The sequence below is a fragment of the Electrophorus electricus genome, chromosome 22 (genome assembly GCF_013358815.1).
Source record: "Electrophorus electricus isolate fEleEle1 chromosome 22, fEleEle1.pri, whole genome shotgun sequence".
NCBI lineage: Eukaryota > Metazoa > Chordata > Actinopteri > Gymnotiformes > Gymnotidae > Electrophorus > Electrophorus electricus.
In genome coordinates, this window is record NC_049556.1 from 2801751 (window position 1) to 2825654 (window position 23904).

Consider the following 23904-nt stretch of genomic DNA (forward strand, 5'->3'; position numbering starts at 1 on the left):
TTCTTTTAGAATGGAAACAAAGGCTTTGGTAACCTCAGCACCGGTCTTGTTTTTCATCACGCGTACCCAAGCATACTTGGAAAGTATATCTATACACGTTCGCATAAATTTCATGTTGCCGTTATGTTCCACCATGTTGGTCATGTCCACCAAGTCGGCCTGCCAATGTTCATCTATGTTTTTTTACAATGACTGTTTCTTTTAAATTTAATAGAGATCGGTTTATGTAGTGTGTATGCATCCTGACCTGCTAACCAGTTTTTGATTTCCTTATCATCAGCCCTTTTACTTCATCCACCACAGACCTTTGCAGACTCTCGATCCCTCCATAGAATCTGGGGTTTGAGGGAGTATAATAAATATTTTTCAGCAAGACATAACTGATTGAAACACAATGAAGAGAGTGCTAGAATGGATTATGGATTTATTAGCATCTTTTCAGCAAAAGAGGTTATGTTTGTTATGTTCAACTAAAAATGAAAGCATGCAATCAAAGGTTTTATATACATCAACATTTTCATCGTTACTTAGTTTCAAAATATAAACATCGATTGCATAGGTGAATATACATATTAGATGCCCATTTTTACATTCATCGGGCTTTTCAAACATATGAGATAGAATGTGATTTATATATGTATGTCAAGGATAACATGTATTATTGGCTTTGAGTACTAGAGGACTCCACTGACTGCTAGACTCATGTACTAGACACATCAGCTTTTCTACATCAGATTTCATCTTATCAGTGACACATCCTGTTCTGACTCTTTTTTCAACGGTTTTACAGAACAGCGTGATCAACTCTGTCCTCAGCAATTATTATTTTTTCCCTAGGCTGAAGGACCGGAGCAGGTGTCGATGACGTTTCCTATATAACCTGATCACCAGGGTTCAGGTTTTCGTGCAGATTCCAGTAGTCCATGACGTCTTCGGACACCTACCCCCCCCCGCACACGCTACTGGTTTTTTCAACGAACTCTTTGAGAGCGGATTTGATGTTCTGTTCCTCCTACAGGTCGGTTACCACTACTGCAACAATTGCCTTTGTCAGAAAATCCAGGATCATTTTCCCTTTGACACGTGATACTACCTTCTATAGGTATCGAATGTGCACTTGAAACTTATCAGAGAGCCTTACTTTTAATGAATCAATCCCCAAAACTTGTTTCAACTGTTTAAATAACATATCAATCAGGCTGAAATACTTTTGCAGCTGAAACCAGTTGTTGCATCTAAAGCTCACTACTGAATCTCTCCCAATATCCGTGCCAGGTTTGTGACTTTTACGCCCTTGAATCACTGAGAAACTAATGTCTGCCTCACCCTCGGAGATCATCTTCACCTTGACATTGTACATGCCGTTTGGTGGTCTCTGGCTTTTCCATTCATGTTCGCTAACACCCCGGAACACTGTAGCTCTCTCTCGTTAATGTAGTCAAACTCTGTGCGCCATCTTCTGAATTCTTTCCAGTCATGGTGATCAAACACCACGTGTTCTGTAGCTCGTGTCCAAGGGGTCTCACCCGGCCCCGAGATCGGGAAAGTGTTACTTTGCCTTTTTCTGCATCAAAAACATACCCGACATTACGTTTATCTTTCAATAACCAATAATGAATTGAATCATCCCATCCCAATTTCTTGATTCTTTCCATAGCAGCGAATCGCTTTTAAGGTGCGTACAGACATAAGGTCATGGGTGAAATTATTTAATAGTCTTATTATTTCACTATTAAAGAATTCCAACTAAACTTAAATGAACAAGCACAGGGGTCTGGTTTTGTGGACCGAGTTGCACTGCACAGGATTGGTCAGACTGGTTGGTTGGTTAGAACTTGAAAAAGCCTTATATCCTTTTCTTGACAGAAGGGAAATCCTAGTGTGCGGTGGGGTGGGTGGATGTGTGTGTGTGTGTGTGTGTGTGTGTGTGTGTGTGAGAGAGAGAGAGAGAGAGAGAGAGAGAGAGAGAGAGAGAGAGAGAGAGAGAGACAGAGACAGAGAGAGAGAGAGAGACAGACACACAGACACAGACCTCTGACTGCCGAGTGTGTCAGAGAGAGAAAGTGGAGAAAGACTCGTGTAGTATGAGACTGAAAACTTTAATTTTCTTTAATCACGTTAATATTTCTCAATTAAAGAAACCTCTTATACACAGGTCTGGTTGGTTGGATAGAAAAAAAGGTGGCAAAATTAGAACTTTCTGGCCTGGTGTATTGTCTGGTCCTGGGAGGAGTTTGGTTTTTGAGGGACGGACACCTTACATCATTTAGTTGTCAGAACGTGTATTCCTCTATGCATAGGAGAAGGACTTGGGAGGAGGTGTGACTTCATTAGAGAATCATCCAATGGGGTGTGAGTGTGTGTGTGTGTGTGTGTGTGTGTGTGAGTGTGTGTGTGTGTGAGATATATATATATATATATATATATATATATATATATATATATATATATATATATATATATATATATATATATAAAATATGTCGGAGTATCAGTACGTGAACGGCAGCAGAGGAGAGCAGACATTAAGGACTGGGTGGTATGTATTCATTTAGGACTCATAATTTTTATTTACTTTAGTCACTTGATTATTGATTATTTCTCAATTAAATGATGTTTTAAAAAGTCAATAAAAACTAATTTGAGGATCCCTCATTGTGTTTCATTTTAATTTCATATATTATTATATCATATCATATAATAATTAAATATAATATATTTATATAATAAATATGTGGGGTCCGGTGGGGTGGAGGGTGGAGAGTGGGGGGGTGATTGATTGATTGTTGTCAATCAATCAAAATCAAGCAATTAATCATTTTGTCACATAGTGTATACTAGTTCTCTCTCTGTTCATGTTTAGTTTCTTCCTTTGGGAAAGGTGTCACATCCTGCAGAGAGAAAAACATGAACACACTTACAGATACACACACGCACACGCATATACAAACACAGACGCACACATGCACGCATGCACACCAACACAAAATGTCTCTCCCATACACACAGAATTGAAGCTGCAGAACTCTTTATTAAACACCCAAACACATGTAATAAGGTATGTCAGTGAGACAGATGCAGCGATAGTGTGTGTGTGTGTGTGTGTGTGTGTGTGTGTGTGTGTGAGAGGATATTGACTGTGTGTGTGAGTGTGTGTGTGCTAGAGAGGGGAAGAGGGGAACTAGCAATTATGTCTGTCTGTGTACCTGTGAGATTGTTAATGTTTGAGTGAGAAAAAACTGTTGCAGCTATATAGAGGAAGACAGTATAATAATGTTTTTGAAATAATGTTTTTGAAAGAAAAATCTGTGATACACTGTGTGTGTAGGTGCACGCTCATGTGTTTCAGACACGGCCATGCGCAGCACGGGGGCTCCTCAGGGGACTGTATTAGCACCGTTCCCGTTCAACATTTATACCTCAGACTTCAGATACAACTCAGGCACATGCCATCTGCAGAAATTCTCAGATGACAAAGCCATTGTGGGGTTTATCAGGAACGGACAGGAGGCTGAATACAGAAAGCTTGTGTATGACTTTATTGATTGGTTTGAACTGAACCAATCGTAGCTCAACATCAGTGAGACGTACGAGATGGTGATGGACTTTAGAAAACGAAGAGTTCCCCTGCCACCAGTCACCATCGATGGAGTGGATGTGGAAGTAGTTGGTACATACAAGTAGCTGGGCGTGCACTTAGACAACAAACTGGACTTTTAACACCTGTGCAGAGTTCAAGAAAGGGCAGAGCTGTCTGTACTTTCTGAGGAGACTGAGGTCCTTTGGAGTGTGCATTAGGTTCCTCTGGATGTTCTACCAGTCTGTTGTCACTACTAAAGACGATGTCAACTCACACCACCAAGCACCTGCAAAAGAAAAACTTTCTTCTGCACCACTCTGTCCTTGATAAGATAATGAACCTTGGTTAGCCACAGAACTATCAAAGAGGGTTTCAAGTCTTTTAGAAACAATCATCTTCCCCAACACTAATAAAGTTATTTCTCACAGGAACAGTCCAGAGTGATCTGCCTTAGACTTGCATGGAGACCTTGAAACCACCTGCATCAGAGCCTCTGTTCTGCACTTACAGACCCACAAAGGCTTCCGTTCCCAGGCATAGTATTCATCTTCATGCTTTCAAACACAGTCTTGCACCCCTCTACACCTGTGACAGGGAGCTTCAAAGCCTATAATAATTAGATCACAGATCATCTCATGAAAATACAGAATACCGTTTGGCCTTTGCAGTAAACCTTCGGGAGTGAGGAGAAGAGCCTTGATGGAATGACTAACACTCCCTCCCTCTCAGTACACCTCTACGCTGTGTACTGAGAGGGAGGGAGTGCTGGTCATTCTGCAACCCCAGTACTTCATCACACAGCTCATTCCATCGAGGCTCTTCTCCTTACTCTCGAAGGTTTACTGCGCTGCTCTATCTGTGTAATTGGGAAACAGAGATTTCAGTCTAAAATGGATGGCTGGGTGTACAAATCTTGATCATTTATATTTAACATTACAAAGAGAGAGCGATGTTGTAGTTACCATGGAGACCAGCAGGTGGCAGCACCTCTAGAAATGTACAAGGCAAGTTTCCTTCAAAGAAGACAAGGAAGCGTCTTCAATAGCACATGGCACCCAGGTGTTTAAATAGTCTTGACCCAAAAATACTAGTAAATTTCATAATAATGCATTTATTTTTACATTTCACAGTGAAATGATGTTTCAAAATAATATTTTTGAGGGTTTTTTCTTCAATTTTTAGGATTTTAAAATTTTATTTCATTTTAAAATTGATTTAAAATGACATATTTTGCAACCTCATTTCAAAAGGATGTTTTTTTCAGAATGAGGTTTTGTGTCAGTTAAAGACAGTGGTTGAGACTCAGCTGCAGGCAATTTCTATGATATACAGCAAACAAACACTATTCTACATGTTAGAAATCATGAAAGAGAAACTTCAGTAATGTGTTTATAAACCAACACTATTACCCGTTAGATCTTATGAAGGAGAACGTGCTTATAAGAAGAAAACCCCCCCCCCCACAAACAAACCTTAAACAAAAGCTGGTAATACTCACTTTCACCAGAAAGACTAGTAGTAGTGGTCTGATATCACCCTTTAGTGATTAATATAAGCATGCTTTTAGGTTTTTATACCTACAGTCATCTGAAGTTAACAATGTTGTAATGTAATAATGTTAAAAACTACAAACTGGCTCAGCTTTACAGCTGGTATTTTTCGGCTTGGTCCTCTGTGATGTACATGCATGCAGCACATGCTCCTTAACAGAGGGAGGAGCAGAGTTCAGTGGGGTGGAGACTGTGAGCACTGGGGAGTCTCCACACTCACTGGGAGGCTCCTTATAGCTCCACCCAACCTGGAGCTCCAACTGCAACAGTGTGTGTGTGTGTGTGTGTGTGTGTGTGTGTGTGTGCGTGTGTGTGTCCATTTTCTGTAGCAGAGTGTGGAAGTGTCATATCCAGAATGAGTAAAGTGTCAGTATTGGCTCCAAGATGGTGGAATGAACTCCCACTTGCTGTCTGGACAGCAGAGTCCCTTGCAGTCTTCAAACGCAGACTGAAGACCCGTCTATTTGTAGAATATTTAAAGGACAGCTGACACTGCTCCCATAGTGACTGACTAATTTAGTACTTATTGTAGGGTACTGTTTATGTTGTTTAACAAACTCTAGCACTTATTGTTTATAGCACTTATCATTGTTTAAGATAGACCTTATGTATTTTGCACTTCTAGGTATCAACATTCATCCCTGTATTTCTATAGTATTATAGATCATTGGTATATTGGACTCTAACCTACTGTACTGTACTTGGATATATTCTATGAGTAAACGACAAAGCACTTTTGTAAGTCGCTCTGGATAAGAGCGTCTGCTAAATGCCATAAATGTAAATGTAAATGTCAGAGTATGAAGGCAATGTGTCATTTGTATATTTATATTGTTTGCTTGTAGCACAGTGAACGAAGAAGTGCCAGACTGTGTGTGAATTGTGTGGGCAGCTTGTGTGTCCATGTTATGTATGAATATCCCAGTGAGTAGTGAGTACTCATGTTTGTCTGGTTGAATACATAGTGTCAGTAATATACATGTTGATAAGTAACTTGACATGACGTCTGTACTCATCTGCATACTCTGGATGTGGTGTAAACATATTTTGGGCGAAAATGGGAATTACTGGAACCAGTGGAAAGTAGAGGTACTGCAGAATAAATTGGAAATTTGACTTTTCGAGTCTGATATATGAACCGATGAAATGATGTCTGAATTCATCAGATTTAGGTGTTAACTATCACTTACAGGTGCGAACTAATATTTACAGGTGCTACTATCATTTACAGGTGTGAATTATCATTTATAGACACTAGCCTTAGATTTCTGACCACTGGCACATTTCAAATGGAGATTTTGAACAGGTCTGGGACATCAGTCATCTCTAACGTCCTGACACCCAGAGTCACATACATCATCTCTAACCCTCCTGATACCCAGAGTCACATACATCATCTCTAACCCTCCTGAGTCTGAGAGGACATCATGCCACTCACTCCCAGCTGTATTAGGTTCCCTCATGTTTTAAGTTTGGTTTATTTGTCACATACAAAGTCATTCACAGTATAACTCACAGTGAAATGGTTGAGAGTGTTCTGTCCAAACTGAGGAAAAAGAAAAACAGGGGTGCATAGAGAAATATATATTCTATATATATACAAAAATATATTAACAATGTATGTACAATATATGTATATTATGTTTATATACACAATTTACAATGTATATATGGTTATGTATATATGTATGTACACAATGTACAGAATGTACAGTTCCATCTTGTAAATGACATATTTACAGTTATATGTTACATGGTGGTAATTAAACATATTTACACTTATGTTACATGGTGGTGGTGGTACCCACAGTTTATCAGTTTCCCTGATTCAGGGCCTGAATGCCCTTTGGGAAGAAGCTCCTCTTCAGTCTCTCTGTCTTGGTCTTCAGGGAGGGAAAGCGCCTCCCTGACCTCAACAGAGAGAAGAGCCTATTGTTGGGATGGGTGGGATCCTTCACAATCCTCCTGGCCTTCGTCTGGCACCGCATGTGATAGATGGTCTGCAGGTCAGGAAGTTCCGTATGAGTGATGTGCTCTGCTGAACGCACTACCCTTTGGAGTGCTTGTCTGTCCTGCTTGGCGCTGTTCCCAAACCAGACTGTGATGTTCCCCGCGAGGATGCTCTCGATAGTGCAGGTGTAGAAGTTCCGCAGTACCTTGGAGGGCAGTCTGAAGTCTCTTAGGCGTCTGAGGTGGTAAAGACGCTGACGAGCCTTCTTTGCCAGGGAGTTGGTATGGCGGGACTAGGACAGGTCCTGCGAGATGTGAACACCAAGGTACCTGAAACTATCTACTCTCTCCACCGTGGTTCCACTGATCCTCACAGGTTGGTAGTGCCACTCCTGCTTCTTGCTGCAATCCACGATCAGCTCCTTTGTCTTACTGACGTTTAGGAGATTATTTTCCTGGCACCAGTTTTCCAGGTGTTTAATCTGCTCCAGGTAGGCCCTCTCATCGTTGTCCGAGATCACACCCATGACAACGGTGTCGTCAGCAAACTTGACAATGATGGAGCTGGAAGTGGCTGTGCAGTCGTAGGTGTGCAGTGAGTAGAGCAGGGGGCTTAGGACACAACCCTGAGGAGCTCCAGTGCTGAGGGTGAGGGTGGATGAGGCGCAGTTGCCCACCCGTACTGATTGTGGTCTGTCTGTTAGGAAGTTGAAGATCCAGTCGCACAGGGATGTATGCAGTCCTAGATCCTCCAACTTAGTAGTGAGTAGGGAGGGGATGATAGTGTTAAATGCTGAACTGTAGTTGACAAACAGCATTTTAACATAATTACCCCTCCCTTTGTCCAGGTGGGTCAGTGTGATGTGGAGCAGATGTGCAATTGCATCATCAGTGGAGCGGTTCTGGCGGTATGCAAACTGCAATGGGTCCATGGAGGCTGGCAGTGAAGATGTGATGAAGTCTCTGACTAGCTTTTCAAAGCACTTCATCACGACTGATGTGAGGGCAACAGGGCGGTAGTCATGTTGTGTTCTCTTCACTTTTACACCAACTGCTGGGTGTTCTGTTTAGTATGATGCATGTAAGATGTGGAGATTTCTACTTTAATTTGATCAAAACAAGGCACCATAACCAGGGCACCATTCACCATTGAAGAACAAAATATTTAATTCAGTCTCACTCCTAGTCAAAGTTCTAACACTGTCAGAGTTTATTGGCACATCAATATCAACGTAAAAAAAGACATTACATGACATAATAAATGTGGGATAAGTAGATATGCTTAATATGAACTTTGGTCTCCAAATACATGGGGTTAGATCTCTACCATGGCAAGCTCCCCGGGGCTACTTAAAAAAAAAAAAGTAAATCTGGGTCCTACTATGAAACAACATTATAAGCTTACTAGTTCACCTGAGCACATGCATGTGTAAATCTAAGTTTCTCATATTCATTAACTAAGCTCACAGGGACACAACTTAATAATAGCAATTGGGGCGTTTTTATTAAGCTGGTTTACATAAGGTTTCTGGTAAACACAGCTAAATATTCCCTTTATCCTGGCAGCAGTACATGATTTAGAGCAAGAGAAAGGAAAGAGGAGACACAAAATAAACTTCTAACAAAACAGGAGTAAGATACCACGATTCAGCAGTTACACTAAGCTAACTCCATGGGGAACTGGATCATCTGAATCCCGATCGTCTGAATCCCGATTAAACACAGAAGGCCTGGGATACCTGCAAGTCACTTCACCTCCATCCTTGCCGTCTGAATCATCAGAAACTTTTGTCGGATGTTCAGTAAAGTCTTTCAGCATGCGGAACAGGTAGCAATAGTCACTCAATTTTTTCCACTTGCTTGACTCATCCTAAGTTGAAATATTAGTACTGTGTTGTTTATTAATGAATATGAGATTGTTTTCTTTGCATTATTTGTGGTCTGACATTTCTGTAACTGTGTTGTTATTTTTACCATTAGTCATTTTCATAAAAAAAAAAAACATGCTCTAAAATACAATATTTTCATCTGAAATTTGGAAGAAATGTTGCCAGTAGTTTATAGAATAAAACAAAACTGCTCAGCTTGGTCAAACACCACTAGTTTTTTTTCCCAAGCTGTAATATATATATATATATATATATATATATATATATATACATACACACACACACACACACACAACCACACACTAAACAAACTGACCAAATATGCTGTTGGTATGTGCGTGTAAGACATAGTGTGTGTATGTGTGAGCAACATACAGAAATGTGTGTGTGTGTGTGTGTGTGTGTGTGTGTGTGTGTGTGTGTGTGTGTGTGTGTGTGTGTGTGTGTATGTGTGAGCAACATACAGAAATGTGTGTGTGTGTGTATGTATGTGTATGTGTGTGTGAGAGAGAGAGGGTGCATGTGTATGCGAAGGAAGTGAGAAATACACTGACTCTGTGTGTGTGTGTGTGTGTGTGTGTGTGTGTGTGTATGTATGTTTGTGTGTATAAAGAGACAGTAAATCAGTAACTCACTGTAGTTTCTCCAGTTTACAGTGTGGATCCTCCAGTAGAGCAGAGAGCTGCTTCACTCCTGAGTCTCCTGGTTTATTGAGGTTCAGATTCAGCTCTCTCAGGTGTGATGAGGGGTTTGACCTCAGAGCTGAAGCCAGAGCAGCACAGCCTTCCTCTGTAATACTGCAGTTATACAGCCTGTAGAGAGAAGGAGAAAAATTCCTCACACTTGCAGCTCAACACACATATTACCACAAATGACAAAATGTCTCTTCCACACGCACAACACACATGAAGTGGAAATAAAGTAGCAGCACTCTTCACTCAGCACCCATGTGTTATGTGTGTTAGTGAAAGAGAGATGCAATGCAAATGTGTGTGTATGTGCGTGTGAAAGAGAGCAGGTGATTGAAAATAAGGGAGTGTGTGTATGTGTCATTGATTAAAACAGTTTTGTGTGAGAGAGAGTGAAAGAAAGAAGGAAATAGCAATTCTGTTTGTGTGAGAGAAAGAAAAAGGTTTGTGAGAAAAACTGAAAGCTAGATATATTTAGTGTGTGTGTTACAGCTATAGATATGATAATGGCTTTGAGAGAAAAACTGTGAGGGAGAAAGTGAGTGATTCACTGACTGTGTGTACGCGGTTGCATGTGTGTGTGAGAAAGAGAGTGAGAGACAGAGGGGGTTGGGGGTATATTGACCGTGTATATGTGTAAGTCAGTAACTCACTGTAGTTTCTCCAGTTTACAGTGTGGATCCTCCAGTAGAGCAGAGAGCTGCTTCACTCCTGAGTCTCCTGGTTTATTGTGGTTCAGATTCAGCTCTCTCAGGTGTGATGAGGGGTTTGAACTCAGAGCTGAAGCCAGAGCAGCACAACCTTTATCTGTAATACTGCAGTCAGACAGCCTGCAGAGAGAAGGAGAAAAACTCACACTTACAACTCAACTTTAAGACATACACATAGGGCTGGGCAATATGGAAAAAAAAAAATCTTTCTATATTGATTTATATCCCAATATAAACCACATCACTATTTCTATTAAGAGAAGGAGAAAACCTCCTAACACTTACAGCTCAATATACACACACACACACACACACAAACACAAAATGTCTCTTCCACACACATGTAGAAACAAGCATAAAAACACCAATACACAAAGCTGAACAGAAGTGGCACCATTATTCACTAAACAACAATATGTTTTGTGTGTGTGTGATAGTGAGAGAGTGCAAACCAGTTAGTGAATGAAAGACAGTGAGGGTAGTGTGTGTACGTGTATCTGATTAATACAGTGATACTGTGTGGGCAGAGGGGTGTGGGGCTGTGGGAGAGAGAGACCAAGAGTGAAAGAGCTAGACAAAGAGTGAGAGAAAGACTTTGTGTGATAGAAAAAGTGTCATTGACTCTCTCTGTCTCTCTCTGTGATGAAGGGATGCGTGTGTGTGTGTGAGGGCAAAGAATATTGATACTTTGTAAGTGTGTGTGTGTGTGTGTGTGTGTGTGTGTGTGTGTGTGTGTGCGCGCGCGTATGTGTATATAAAGATCCAGTAGGTAACTCACTCTAGTTTCTCCAGTTTATAGTGTAGATCCTCCAGTAGAGCAGAGAGCAGCTTCACTCCTGAGTCTCCTGGTTTATTGTGGTTCAGATTCAGCTCTCTCAGGTGTGATGAGGGATTTGACCTCAGAGCTGAAGCCAGAGCAGCACAACCTTCCTCTGTAATACTGCAATTATACAGCCTGCAGAGAGAAGGAGCATAAAGCACGTTAGATTTTTAAAATGAAGATGACTTATATCTGTGCAAAATGTGTGCAAAATGTTTACTATTTTTGCTGCAACATGTTCTGTAATCCAGTGTGGAATAAGAAACAAATTTGTGTAATCACTAGTCAATCTACAACATGCTAGAAATGTAACAGTAATTCCTGAGACTTTATTTTTAAGAGTGTTGTTGTATTTAAATAATAGGAAGGTGGAGGATTTTGGTTCATTTGCAGAATGTAAATCAAAGCAAGCAAGAGGCATGTGACTTATAGAAGGGATCTCTGAGGTCATTACTGGTTGTAAGATACCTTTTAACAAGCAAGTGCTAAGTAATTTTTTTTTTTTTGCAAACTTTTGAGAAAAAAACAGTTCAAGACCCTTCTGTGGAAACAACAAAGGAAATGCATTTATAGTTTTTTTCACACCTTCACTAGTACCTCAGTGAAACTCTTTATTGGCCTTGCATTTTTCAATTCTGCCCTGTCTGCGGCAGATAAGGCAGAGATGATTGTTGCATTTACTATCAAAGGTTATTTGCATCTCTGAATGGCCCACTTTGGCCCACTTTGTATCACAGAACACAAGGAAGTTTTTTGGTTCCATGGAAATCTCACAAGACTTCATTTGGAGTATCCAGATTCAAGGGATAGCAATGAAGTGTATGTTACAGGACAGTGCAGTGAAGCATATGTTACTGCACAGTGAAATGAAGAATATGTTACAGCACAGTGCAGTGAAGCATATTACAGCACAGTGAAGCATATGTTATAGCACAGTGAAATGAAGCATATGTTACAGCACAGTGACGCATATGTTACAGCAAAGTAAAGCATATGTTATAGCACAGTGCAATGAAGCATGTCACAGCACAGTGACACATATGTTAAAGCAGAGTGCAGTGAAGCATATGTCACAGCACAGTGCAAGGTAACACACCTGAAAGTAGTGAACAATGGTGCCGTGCATGGGGTAGCCCTGATTCAAACATTTAATTCTGCCATTATGAACCAAGTTCAGAAAGCAGTACTTTCTTACAGTCATTGAATATCACAAACAATTTCCAGCACCAACAAAAACTGTATCCATTGAAAAGATGTGCACTTTGCAGATGGTGACAGAACAGTTGTTGTGGTGACAAACATTTCTGTATGGCTAGTCTTGTGCCACCAGTAAAACTGGACTGATTGTTATACAACATCATGTTATTAAAAGGAAAAAAAAAATAAGTGGTAAGAATTGAAAAAATACAAAGTTTGATTTTCACTGGCATTCCAATGCATGTGCACACACACTCAGAAATGAAGTTGCACCCATCTTCACTAAACACCTCAAACACATGCAACATGAGTGTGTGTGAGAGAGATTATGAAGTGATAATGTGTCTGCATAAAGAGAGAGTAAGTGATTGAGCAAGAGAGAGATGGGAATGTCTGTGCATGTGTATCTGATTAAAACAGCAATAGTCTGTGTGTGTGTGTGTGTGTGTGTTTGTGTGAGAGTGTGAGTGTGAGTGTGAGAGAGAGAATGCAAAAGAGCTAGAGAAAGAGTAATAATGTGTGTGTGTGTGTGTGTGTGTGTGTGTGTGTGTGTGTGTGTGTGTGCGTGCATGCGTGCGTATGTGTATAAAGAGAGAGTAAGTCAGTAACTCACTGTAGTATCTCCAGTTGACAGTGTGGATCCTCCAGTAGAGCAGAGAGCTGCTTCACTCCTGAGTCTCCTGGTTTATTGTAGTTCAGATTCAGTTCTCTTAGGTGTGATGAGGGGTTTGACCTCAGAGCTGAAGCCAGAGCAGCACAGCCTTCATCTGTAATACCGCAGTTAACTAGACTGCAGAGAGAAGGAGAAAAACTGCTCATGCTTACAGCTCAACGCCCACATGCATGAACACACACAAAATGTCTCAATCATACGTATTCAGGACATGAAACTGCACAACTCTTTAAATATGTTGCAATATTTTGTGTTTGTGAGATAGCAATGCAGTAATTGTAAGTGTGTGTATGTGTGTTTATAAAGAGAGGATGAGTAAGTGAGCAAAACAGAGAGAGGAATGTGTGTGTTTAATACAGTGAGAATGTCTGTTTGTGTCAGAGATGAAGAGGGTAATTGCAACTGTGTCTGTGTGTGTGTGTGTGTGTGTGTGTGTGTGTGTGTGTGTGTGTGTGTGTGTGTGAGTGAGAGAGAGACAGGATATTGACTTTGTGTGTGTGTGTGTATAAAGAGCCAGTAACTCACTGTAGTTTCTCCAGTTTACAGTGTGGATCCTCCAGTAGAGCAGAGAGCTGCTTCACTCCTGAGTCTCCTGGTTTATTGTAGTTCAGATTCAGCTCTCTCAGGTGTGATGAGGGGTTTGACCTCAGAGCTGAAGCCAGAGCAGCACAGCCTTTATCTGTAATACTGCAGTTATCCAGCCTGCAGAGAGAAGGAGAAAAACTCACACTTACAACTCAACTTTAAGACATACACATAGGGCTGGGCAATATGGAAAAAAAAAATCTGTCCATATTGATTTATATCCCAAAATAAACCAAATCACTATTTCTATTAAGCTTACAGGTTCCTTTTTGCTTATAACTGGGATCTGAAGATATATTTTGGTTGAAATATTTATTTTCTGTCATAATGTTCAACATTAATGTACTATTGAATATTACTCAACTATTTCACATAAATAAAATAGATAAAATAAAAAAATTATATATATATTTTTTAAAGCTTCAAGTGTTACAGAGAAGCACAAACATGGACAACTACATTTTTGTTTACTTTCAAACAAATAAAATACATAATACAAAATCTTTAAAAAACCTAAATTCTGACCAATCAAAAGCTTTCAGGTTTTACAGTAGAAGACACAATGTTTTTGGTCAACTCTAAATAAATGAAACTAAATTGTTTAAGTTAAATTGTTGGGAAACAAACCTACAAATAAATAGACAAAAAAACAAAACAAAACAAAACAAAACAAAACAAAACATTCTGTATATTTCCTCATTACAAATTCAAGCAGTTTTCAAACATAAATGAAAGAGAACAAAACAGACAATCACTTAACTGTGGTCAGCTTATGCTTTATGGCAAAAAAAAGAAAGTCTCAAGAAATCCCCATTTGTGCAGTACTATGTGCCAGTGCTGTCCAAGGTCCTGACCAGACATGACCCTACTACAGGTCGCAGGTAAGGAAGACAAGTCTGTCCACTGCCTCAGGTTTTAAAGCTGCCCTGCGTCAGGTCACAATATCCCCCCCTCCCCATGATAGAAATCCTCTCAGAGGGGGTGCTGGTCGCCGGGATGCACAGGTAGCGCTTGGACAGGCGACTCACACTTGGGAAGTTCCTCTCATGGCTCTTCCACCGCTGCGAGGGCTCCATTTCACTGTCTGCATCTGGTGCCGGCAGGTAATTGTCAAGCTCCTTTTCCATTATCACCTAATCACTGAGTCCTGTGCCGGTGGGGTATGATTTCGTAAAGACGTGACTTTCTCTGTTTCTTCTTGGTGGGTAGCTCCTCCCTCTTCTTCTCTTCTTCTTGCTTCCTCTGTTCTGACGGAGGTGGATGGGTGTTGGCTTTCCTCGAGCATCTCAGACACTGCTCTCATTCGGATGGCCTCAGTCTTTTCTGGCTTGATGTACCTTGAAGCGTGGATCCACCAGTTTGCCACATTAAGCGTGTCATCAGTTTTCTGGTCAGCCTACTTCATCAAGGTTGTGCTATGACAGTCATCTTTGTGTTCTTGATGAGCTGTGCTTCAGCTGTCTTCGGAGTCTGTGTTGTGAAGAGATGCAGCATCGGCTTGAGGTAAGACACACTCATAAGATTCACCAGTGAGTGAATCGGTTAATTCCAATAACGGATTCAATGCCTCATGCATGGACTCCATCACATCCATGTCCTGCCAGGTGGGAACCAAGGGCCTGGTCTTATCTGCACCGAGTACCTGAGAAATGGCCTTGTGATGCTCCAACACCCTTCCAATCATTCATATTTGATCAGTGTGCATTGCCATGAACTGGGAGTGAACATGTGAACAAGCTGCATCTTTTTGTTCATAAAAAAGAAAAAAGAAAAATGAAACCTCAGCTTTCCCTTCTGTGGAAAACCATTTGCTTGAGACTTGATGCTGCTGTTTTTGATTGTTGTGCACCTCTCGTCATTGGAAGAACAGTTCTCTGAGTATTTTCCAGTTGACAGCACACCAAAGAGTATCAGGAACCCCTTCACCTTTCACCTCATAGGAATGCCTGAGGATCTGATCTGTGCTGAATAATAGCTGCTCTAGTTATCAGCTGAGAAAATTGAGGTAATAAAAAGAGTGTTTACAGGAAAAAGAGGTTTAAACATTGAATTAGAAATATTAATAACAAAAACAAAGAATCATAGAGAGATTTGTTGTCCTTATAAAATTGTCTGTGTACAGAGCAGGGGTCTTTGTAGGGGTTTCTGCAGGCTCTACAAATAAGTTGAGGCGATTACATAATCGATCCTGAAAAGTATAAAATGTGGGTTCTTTGTGTGATTGTCATTCATTCTCCGGAAGGTGCCTTGATGGTGCTTGTTAACACTGACCCGCAATAAAGAACCACACAAGCTGTTCTCTTCAGGTAATTCTCAAGTCTACATTTTAAATCTTGAATGAAATAGAAATGATTATGCCAGCATACAGAGGACTTTAGGAATGACAAGAAACTGATGCTGTGCAGGTTCTGATATCATTTGTTACTGGTGCTGCTACTTTCCTTTGTGAGAAATGCCTCTCTCCTCTTGACTGAGTACAGCAACAAAACGGATGCAGAGTCAGATCTGTGTTTGAAGCTCACTGCCCTCGTCCCAGATATTGTATGGGTTTGCTCAGCTAAACTCCCCACCCCTCTCACTGAAATGGTAAGAGATCACTGTCTGTATAGGTCTATTATGTGTTTGTCATATGTGTGTGTTTCTGTGACAACTGATTTACATGAACACATCTTTATTCTTTTTATATACTGGTCTCTACTTTTCTCTCTGGCATACGTAGCCACACCCACAACACACATTGTGTATATCTGTACCTTATTACAACACACCTCTTACATTTGCAGCATTTAGTAGACGCTCTTATCCAGAGCGACTTACAAAAGTGCTTTGTCATTTACTCGTAGAATATATCCAAGTACAGTATAGTAGGTTAGAATCAAACATACCAAATGAACTAGAATACTGTAGAATACAGGGATGAATGCTGATACCTGCAAAATACATAAGGTCTATCTTAAACAATGATAAGTGCTATAAACAATAGCAATAAGTGCGCTCTTCATTTTATTGCATTCAAACATTCATGGTAAATTGATCTGGTAAACTTGCACCAAGATGATTTCTCACTCTCTTGTACAAGTGTGTACACACACACACACACACACACAATTCAGAGGCTTCTTAAATGTTTCTTTGATAACTTCGTCCTTGCCTAAGATTGGAAAAAGTCCCACAAGTCAACAGGCAAACAACAGATTGACAGTCCAAACAGAATTACAATAAACTGATCAAACATGCTGACAGTATAAACAGACACTGATTCAGATACTAAAGTATTGGAGGAGAGACAGAAGGGTGACTACAATTTTATAATAAAGGAGTTCCATATTCCCTTGGAGGAAACTGAACAAAAAATGTTAGTTTGATGATATTGCATAGAGATTAAGTGCATGCAGTTCACACTGAGCAGTGGGGAGTGATACACACAAACCCCAGAAATGGAGAAAGCCCTGGATATACTGGCTCATCAGTGTCTCTTAGGATAAGAGGAGGAACTGATGTGTGTGGAGAAGAATGTCCATCTCCATCCCCTCAGCCTGTCTCCCCACAGTACCCTTCACCTGCTCTAGTCCTGCTGCATCTGCTGGGCATCTCAGGCAGGACCCAGCTGAAGATCACCACCTGAGCCTGACAGAGCAGCGTTTGTGGGTGCAGCCAGGAGCTCATATTAATAGAAGAGGAGAAGATTCTCCTTAACAAACTAAAGCTGGAGGTAAACAGAGAGGCTTCAACAGAGAGAAAGACACCATGAAGAACAAATGAAAATTAAAAAAGCAAAACTTGAGCTATTGGGAAAAACAAGTTGCTGTTTTAGAGACACAGTAGTCAAGATCTTCAGTAACAGTTATAATAATAATCTTACCCACTTAACAAGGGAAGTGTAAGATATTACCATGTATTCACTAAACACAGATTTATTTATGAAAAATTAGGAAATTTTAACTACTTTCAGACACATCAACTGGTTAGAAAGAACACTTAATCTTTATATAATATTTAAGGGATTAATTATGTCAAGCATTTATGTTTTCAGGTTTGTCTATCACCTGATTTGACTTTGTGGCCTGTTATGGTCATATTCAGAAGAATGAACCCACTGGAACACAGACATACATCACCATTTCATAAATTCATGCATTTTTAAGCAAAGACACAAAAACTGAGAGTTTTAAAGAGTCTCCTCATACATGTCTTGTTAGTTTTTTGTGATGTGATTGGTGTCAGAGGAAAGACAATATAAACAGACACTTTAGAAGCACTTGAGGATTAACAAGTGGGTGAACTAGCACCTTAAATAGTGATGAGGGTACATGATACATTAGTTACAAAGGGGTTCAGGAAATGCTTGGCATTTAACAAATTAATTTACAATAGAGTTAATGATGTACTGATCCCAGTGCAGCAATGTGTGTATCAAAGAAAATACTTACACAGCTTTTCTGGATGCTGTGACCACTGGCAGCAGTCTCAATAGACATTCCTCTGATCTGTCATATTTACTCAAATCAAACTCATCTAGCTCCTCTTCTGAATTCAGCAAAACAAACACAAGAGCTGACCACTGAGTAGGAGAGAGCCTGGATCCATGGAGACAACGACTGGCTTGAGAGAGAGTACAGTAACCTCGTCTGCTCAGGTATGTTTGAACTTCCTGTACGAGAGAATGATCATTCAGTTCTTTCAGACAGTGGAACAGATTGATGGATTTCTCTGGAGACGGATTCTTCCTGATCTTCTGCTTGATGTAGTTGACTGTTTCCTCTGTGCTGTGAGAGCTGCTTCCTGTCTGTGTCAGTAGGCCTCGTAAGAGAGTCTGATTGGACTCCAGTGAGAGACCCAGAAGGAAACGGAGGAAAAGGTCCAGGTATCCATTCTCACTCTGTAAGGCCTTGTCAACTGCATTTATAAGGAAGTCAGACATTGTTAACCTTTTGAAATCATGTAGGCCTGTAATGGTTTGTTCTTCCAGCACATTTGTGTTGTTGGAGATGAAGGAGAGAAATGTATATAAAGCAGCCAGAAACTCTTGAACGCTCAGATGCACAAAACTGAACACTTTCCCCAGGTGCAGCCCAGACTCCTCCCTGAAGATTTGTGTACACACTCCTGAGTACACAGATGCTTCTTTGACATCAATACCACACTCTTTCAGATCTTCCTCATAGAAGATCAGGTTGCCCTTTTCCAGCTGTTGGAAAGCCAGTTTTCCCAATGCCACAACACTCTCTCTAGTCTGGTAAGGATCATTGTCAGTGTTTCCATGGTACTTTCTGCTATTGTGTTTGATTTGAAAGATCAGAAAGTTTATGAACATTTGAGTCAGAGTCTTGGGGATCTCTCCACTCTCTGCTTCACCAAACATTCTCTCTAGAACAGTGGCTGCAATCCAACAGAAGACTGGAATATGACACATGATGTAGAGGCTTCTTGATGACTTCATGTGTGTGATGATTCTATTGGCCAGGCTCTGATCAATGATCCTCTTCCTGAAGTACTCCTCTTTCTGAAGGGCACTGAACCCTCGTACCTCTGTTATCTGGAAAACACACTCAGGAGGGATCTGACTGGCTGCTGCTGGTCGAGAGGTTATCCAGAGGAGAGAAGATGGAAGCAGATTCCCCTTGATGAGGTTTGTCAGCAGCACATCCACTGAGCTCGACCTTGTTACCTCCCACAAGTTCTCATTGTTCTGGAAATCTAGAGGAAGTCGACACTCATCCAGACCATCAAGGATAAAAATGACTTTGTAAACATCACAGTCTATTAATTGTAATTTATTTATTTCTGGGAAAAAGTAACAAAGTAGGTCCATAAGACTAAACCTTTTCTCTTTTATCAAATTCAGCTCCCTAAAAGGAAGTGGAAATATGAAGATGACATCCTGATTTGCTCTTCCTTCAGCCCAGTCCAGAATGAACTTCTGCACAGAGACGGTTTTTCCAATTCCAGCAACTCCTTTAGTCAGCACTCTTCTGATGGGTTTGTCTTTAAAGAGGTCGTTGCATTTGATGGGTGTCTCCTGTGTTGCTGGTCTCCTGGATGCTGTCTCAATCTGTCTCACCTCATGTTCATTATTGAGCTCTCCACTCCCTCCCTCTGTGATGTAGAGCTCCGTGTAGATCTCATTCAGAAGAGTTGAGCTTCCATGTTGTGAGAGTCCTTCATTAATTCTTTGGTATTTCTCCATCAGTTTGTGTTTGAGCTTTTGCTGATATATGGAGACCACCTCTAATAAGCAAAAGAATACGATGATAAATATTTTCTTATCTCTGATGTTGAAGTAATTAAAAAAAACAAAACTTTAGCAAGTGTGACACTGCTCTTACTGGTCTGTAGTGTGTTAGCGAGGTCTATCTGGTTCATGTTCCTCAGGACGTGCAGTGTGATCTTCAGTGCCCCCTCTCTGACACTGCTCTGATCCTCCTCATCCTCCATCTCTCTCTCAGAGCATGCTGGGTAATCTGGACTCAGTAGCTTCTTAAACCACTTCAGCTCCTTCTTCACCAGAGAGATGACTTTGTGTTCCAGCTCCTGGTTAAGAATAAACAGAAACAGACAATCATAAAAAAAACCCCACAATGTTACATAGAAGATATGATTTTATTTTCTGATGGAGAATGCTGTATATATTATTTCCCCCGACACACAGAGGCACAAACATGTGTACCTTGAATATGGACTCCATATGGTTTCTGTAGATGAGCAAAGGTTTATCCTTTTGTGTACCTTTTATCTGTCTCCTTTTGGACAAACACACCGAGTTTAAAGGGGAACATGTAGTACCATCATACCTATTCAACACACACCATTAAACACACCTGCAGATATTGTAAATGCAGACTGGTTAAAAACGATTGTTCCTCACAATCTAATGTCATTGTTCCTCACTGGTTAATCTCCCATTGTTCCTCACTGGTTAATCTCCCATTGTTCCTCACTGGTTAATCTCCCATTGTTCCTCACTGGTTAATCTCCCATTGTTCCTCACTGGTTAATCTCCCATTGTTCCTCACAATCTAATCTCATTGTTCCTCACAATCTAATCTCATTGTTCCTCACAATCTAATCTCATTGTTCCTCACTGGTTAAAAACCATTGTTCCTCACTTCCAGTGCTGGATGAACTGATTTAATCCCCTAATCCAATGTTCCTCGCTTCCAGTGCTGGATGAACTAATTTAATACCCTAATCCAGTGTTCCTCACTCCTAGTGCTAGAGACCTGCAGCACTGCACAGTTTAGCGTTTTCCTTTTCTAACACACCTGATGCAGCTCATGAAGGGCTTCATAATGAACTGAGTGAGTTTGATCAGGTGGGACTGGGAGTGAGGAACACTGTCCTAAACCAGGAGACATCCTTACCTCTTATCACTACAACACTCTCCATGTCTGAAGGTATATGGATGCTCCATTGATGAATCACTCTTCATGGACATACAGCTGGATTCAGGTGAGCCTGATCTCTTCCCTGGAATCAGGCTAAAACACACAATTAAAATGTGAACCTTGGTATTACCACCTTTCTTTTTGTATTTTTTTTTTATGTGGTCTGTTGGGTTCATTTAGTGGAGACAGTTCTAGTATACATACACTGGTTGGTCAGTTACACACTCTGATCCCCTTTTGTACTTTTGCTGCTTATGTAACTAGTTTCATTACAGTGTGAAAAACACTGAAGTGCCGTTATGCAGCCAACGTCATCATGTGGGTTAAAGGTGAGTACAATGCAAAAGAGATGTTTGAAAGCCACTTGTGTAGAATGATAAACATCTTATAAAACACAGGGGCACTTATTTGAGAGTTGTCAATATGCATTATGTGAAAGGTTTGTTGTCGAAACTTCCATGTTAATCTGCTAGTTTGGCTGCTAGCTAGGTGGTATGGAACACTGGTAGCTATAATAAATTTGTATTAACAAGGAGACCAGTTGTGAACTGTTATGTTCATGAAAACTATTTGTTGTATTAATGTGTCAGTGAAATGTGAATTAGTTACATAGTGAACAACTGTACAGAACATGAAGGAGCATGGTTAACTTTATCATTTGGGTTACAGACATAAAAACAAAGAATCTTTTCACACATGATGGCTCCTGTCCTTTTCATGTGCAACAAAAATAAAATATTGTTAATGCCAAAATACTGAAAATAAAGTGTGCTAAATGGTGTAAGTGTTATTTAATATGTATATATTTCTATAGTTACTGTGATAAATTATGCTTAAACCGTGTCCATGTTAATATCACTATTGCATTTGAAGTATAAAGGGCAGTGGAACGGTTTACTGAGTATATAAATAATATATGCTGATAGAGAGGATGGTCTACAGGAAAAAAGATACTCTTTAATCAAGAAGTGTTTGTCAGTAGCTGTTGTGTAGCACACAAATGTTAGTAGCACAGTAATAAACAAATTGAAAATCTTCCCGAGATTTTGGGTCTTTCTAAATATATTTTCCAAAGACTCGGAGGCTTTCCGCTCCAAAGGAATTCTGACATAATCCAATGTGGAAGAACAATTAAGTTAGGAAAATTGGTATACACTAGAAGAGGCATACATTTAGAAAGGACATTTTGATCAAGTTAATGCATCCAGCCTAAGACCCATCTCTTCAAAAAGTACTTAAAAACTCAATTATGCCCTTATTAATAATGTTGGTATTTGTCTCTGTATTGCATATTGTGTATCTAGGTTTTGTGTATTACATGTGTGTCTAGGTGTTTGTGTATATAGGCATCAGACATTTTTTATTCTGGTGCTGGGTATTTTAATGTTATATTCTATCTGTTATAGCCAAGGATTTTCTGTATGGACAACAAAGTACTTTTCTAGGTCTGTTTGGATAAATGTCTGCTAAATGCAATAAATGTGAATACAATTTTACTTTAAAACCACACAGAAAACAGAGTAAGACGACATTTATGATTTACAGAGTGCCTCTGTTCTCTCACCTGTCTCCTTTCTGTGTGTGCTGTTCCCCAGAGTGATTCATTTTGGAGGTCACGTCTCTTCCTAGATTTTAGCTTTAAACCTGCAAACACACACATGCAGATTAATAATGCAGGACACTGAATGTTACAATAATTACAATATTGGTCACAGACCACCTTAAAGCCCTGGTCACACATACAGAGACACTACAGCATACATGTTTTCTTTACTTCAAAATCATGGTTACAAATTTACCCACTCACAGGAAAACCCTCAAAGTATTATAAAGTCAGTTATTTTAGAGGTAACAAAAGTGCAACCCAGTGTATAAACGCACTCAGTTGTTATGGTTACCCTGTTTGATGCATTTGTTTTGCTTCTGTGTTTCGTTTTCTTCGCCCTTCAGTTGTAGCACCTGTGTCTAGTTAACTCTTACTAGTTCATGTACTTAAAGACTGCCTTGTTGCCTGTGTGTTGGCAGGTTATTGTTAATCCTAGCCCTTGTTTATAATTCCTAGTTGTTCGTGGGTAGCCTTGTGTTTATTCTAGCCTTTGTTTAGTCCTAGCCACTTTGTTTTAGCCAACTTCCCATCTGTCATCGTGTGTTTCCTTTTGGTTACCTGTGCATTCCCGTGCTTTACGTATTGGCTCGATGACCATAGACTGTTCTAACGACTGATTCTAGATTTGCCCATAATAAATCTTGCTCTTCTCCGCACATGCATCCGCCTCCTTACTGCTCAGCTTTACATCAATAAACACAATATGAAATACACTCCATCTAGTGCAGAGGCATATAAATACATTCCAGATTGTATTTCAGTCCTATAAAGTGCTTTCTATTTCTTTCTTTAAAATATGTCCTACTAAAAAGTTTACAACCCATACAGCAACTAATCTCCTACAGATCCCTTAAAAATCATTCCTAGTTTTAACAGGTAATTCATTGCAGTCTGTAACTAAATGTACAGTTACACAGCAGTTATTAGTATAGTTGTTTTACTCTAAAATCTGCACAACAGATTTGAAATGAGGTTAAAGTACAGAATGTCAGCTTTAAGTTGAAAGTATATGCGTACATATTAGCAGAAAAATTTTTATACATACTTGTGCCATTTCAAGTGACGAATCGAGGAACTACTTAGCATAAACTCTAGACCAATTACCATAATCATAAATGGGTCATGTTTAGCACATGGTTATAAATCGTTTTGCACTGAAACATTTTTATATACAGCAAATTCAAATCACTCTCAAATTTCCTGGAAAGCTATAGATACTCATTGTGTTCTCTCTCTTACTGTGATTTATGTTGGTGTCTTCCGAACTATA

At 40.0% G+C, this 23904-nt stretch overlaps 1 protein-coding gene across 1 annotated transcript; it reads right to left on the reverse strand.

Moving 5' to 3' along the window:
- Positions 1-9600: 9600 nt before the first annotated feature.
- Positions 9601-20358, reverse strand: LOC113568415 (NLR family CARD domain-containing protein 3-like). Its single transcript, XM_026996620.2, has 7 exons — positions 20311-20358; positions 19970-20174; positions 18074-19871; positions 13584-13760; positions 12999-13175; positions 10312-10488; positions 9601-9781 (listed from the first exon to the last, which is right to left on the reverse strand). The coding sequence occupies exons 1-7, from the start codon at positions 20326-20328 to the stop codon at positions 9601-9603; spliced, it is 2733 nt and encodes a 910-aa protein (XP_026852421.2). The 5' UTR covers positions 20329-20358.
- Between the last annotated feature and the right edge of the window lie 3546 nt (positions 20359-23904).

Bases quoted from the DNA above. Each gene is read 5' to 3' on its own strand.
- LOC113568415 (XM_026996620.2), bottom strand. The intron at 19,872-19,969 runs GTAAGAGCAGTG...TTTGCTTATTAG, and splicing joins CGCTAACACACTACAGACCA to AGGTGGTCTCCATATATCAG. The intron at 13,176-13,583 runs GTGAGTTACTGG...TTCTCTCTGCAG, and splicing joins TGTAAACTGGAGAAACTACA to TCTAGTTAACTGCGGTATTA.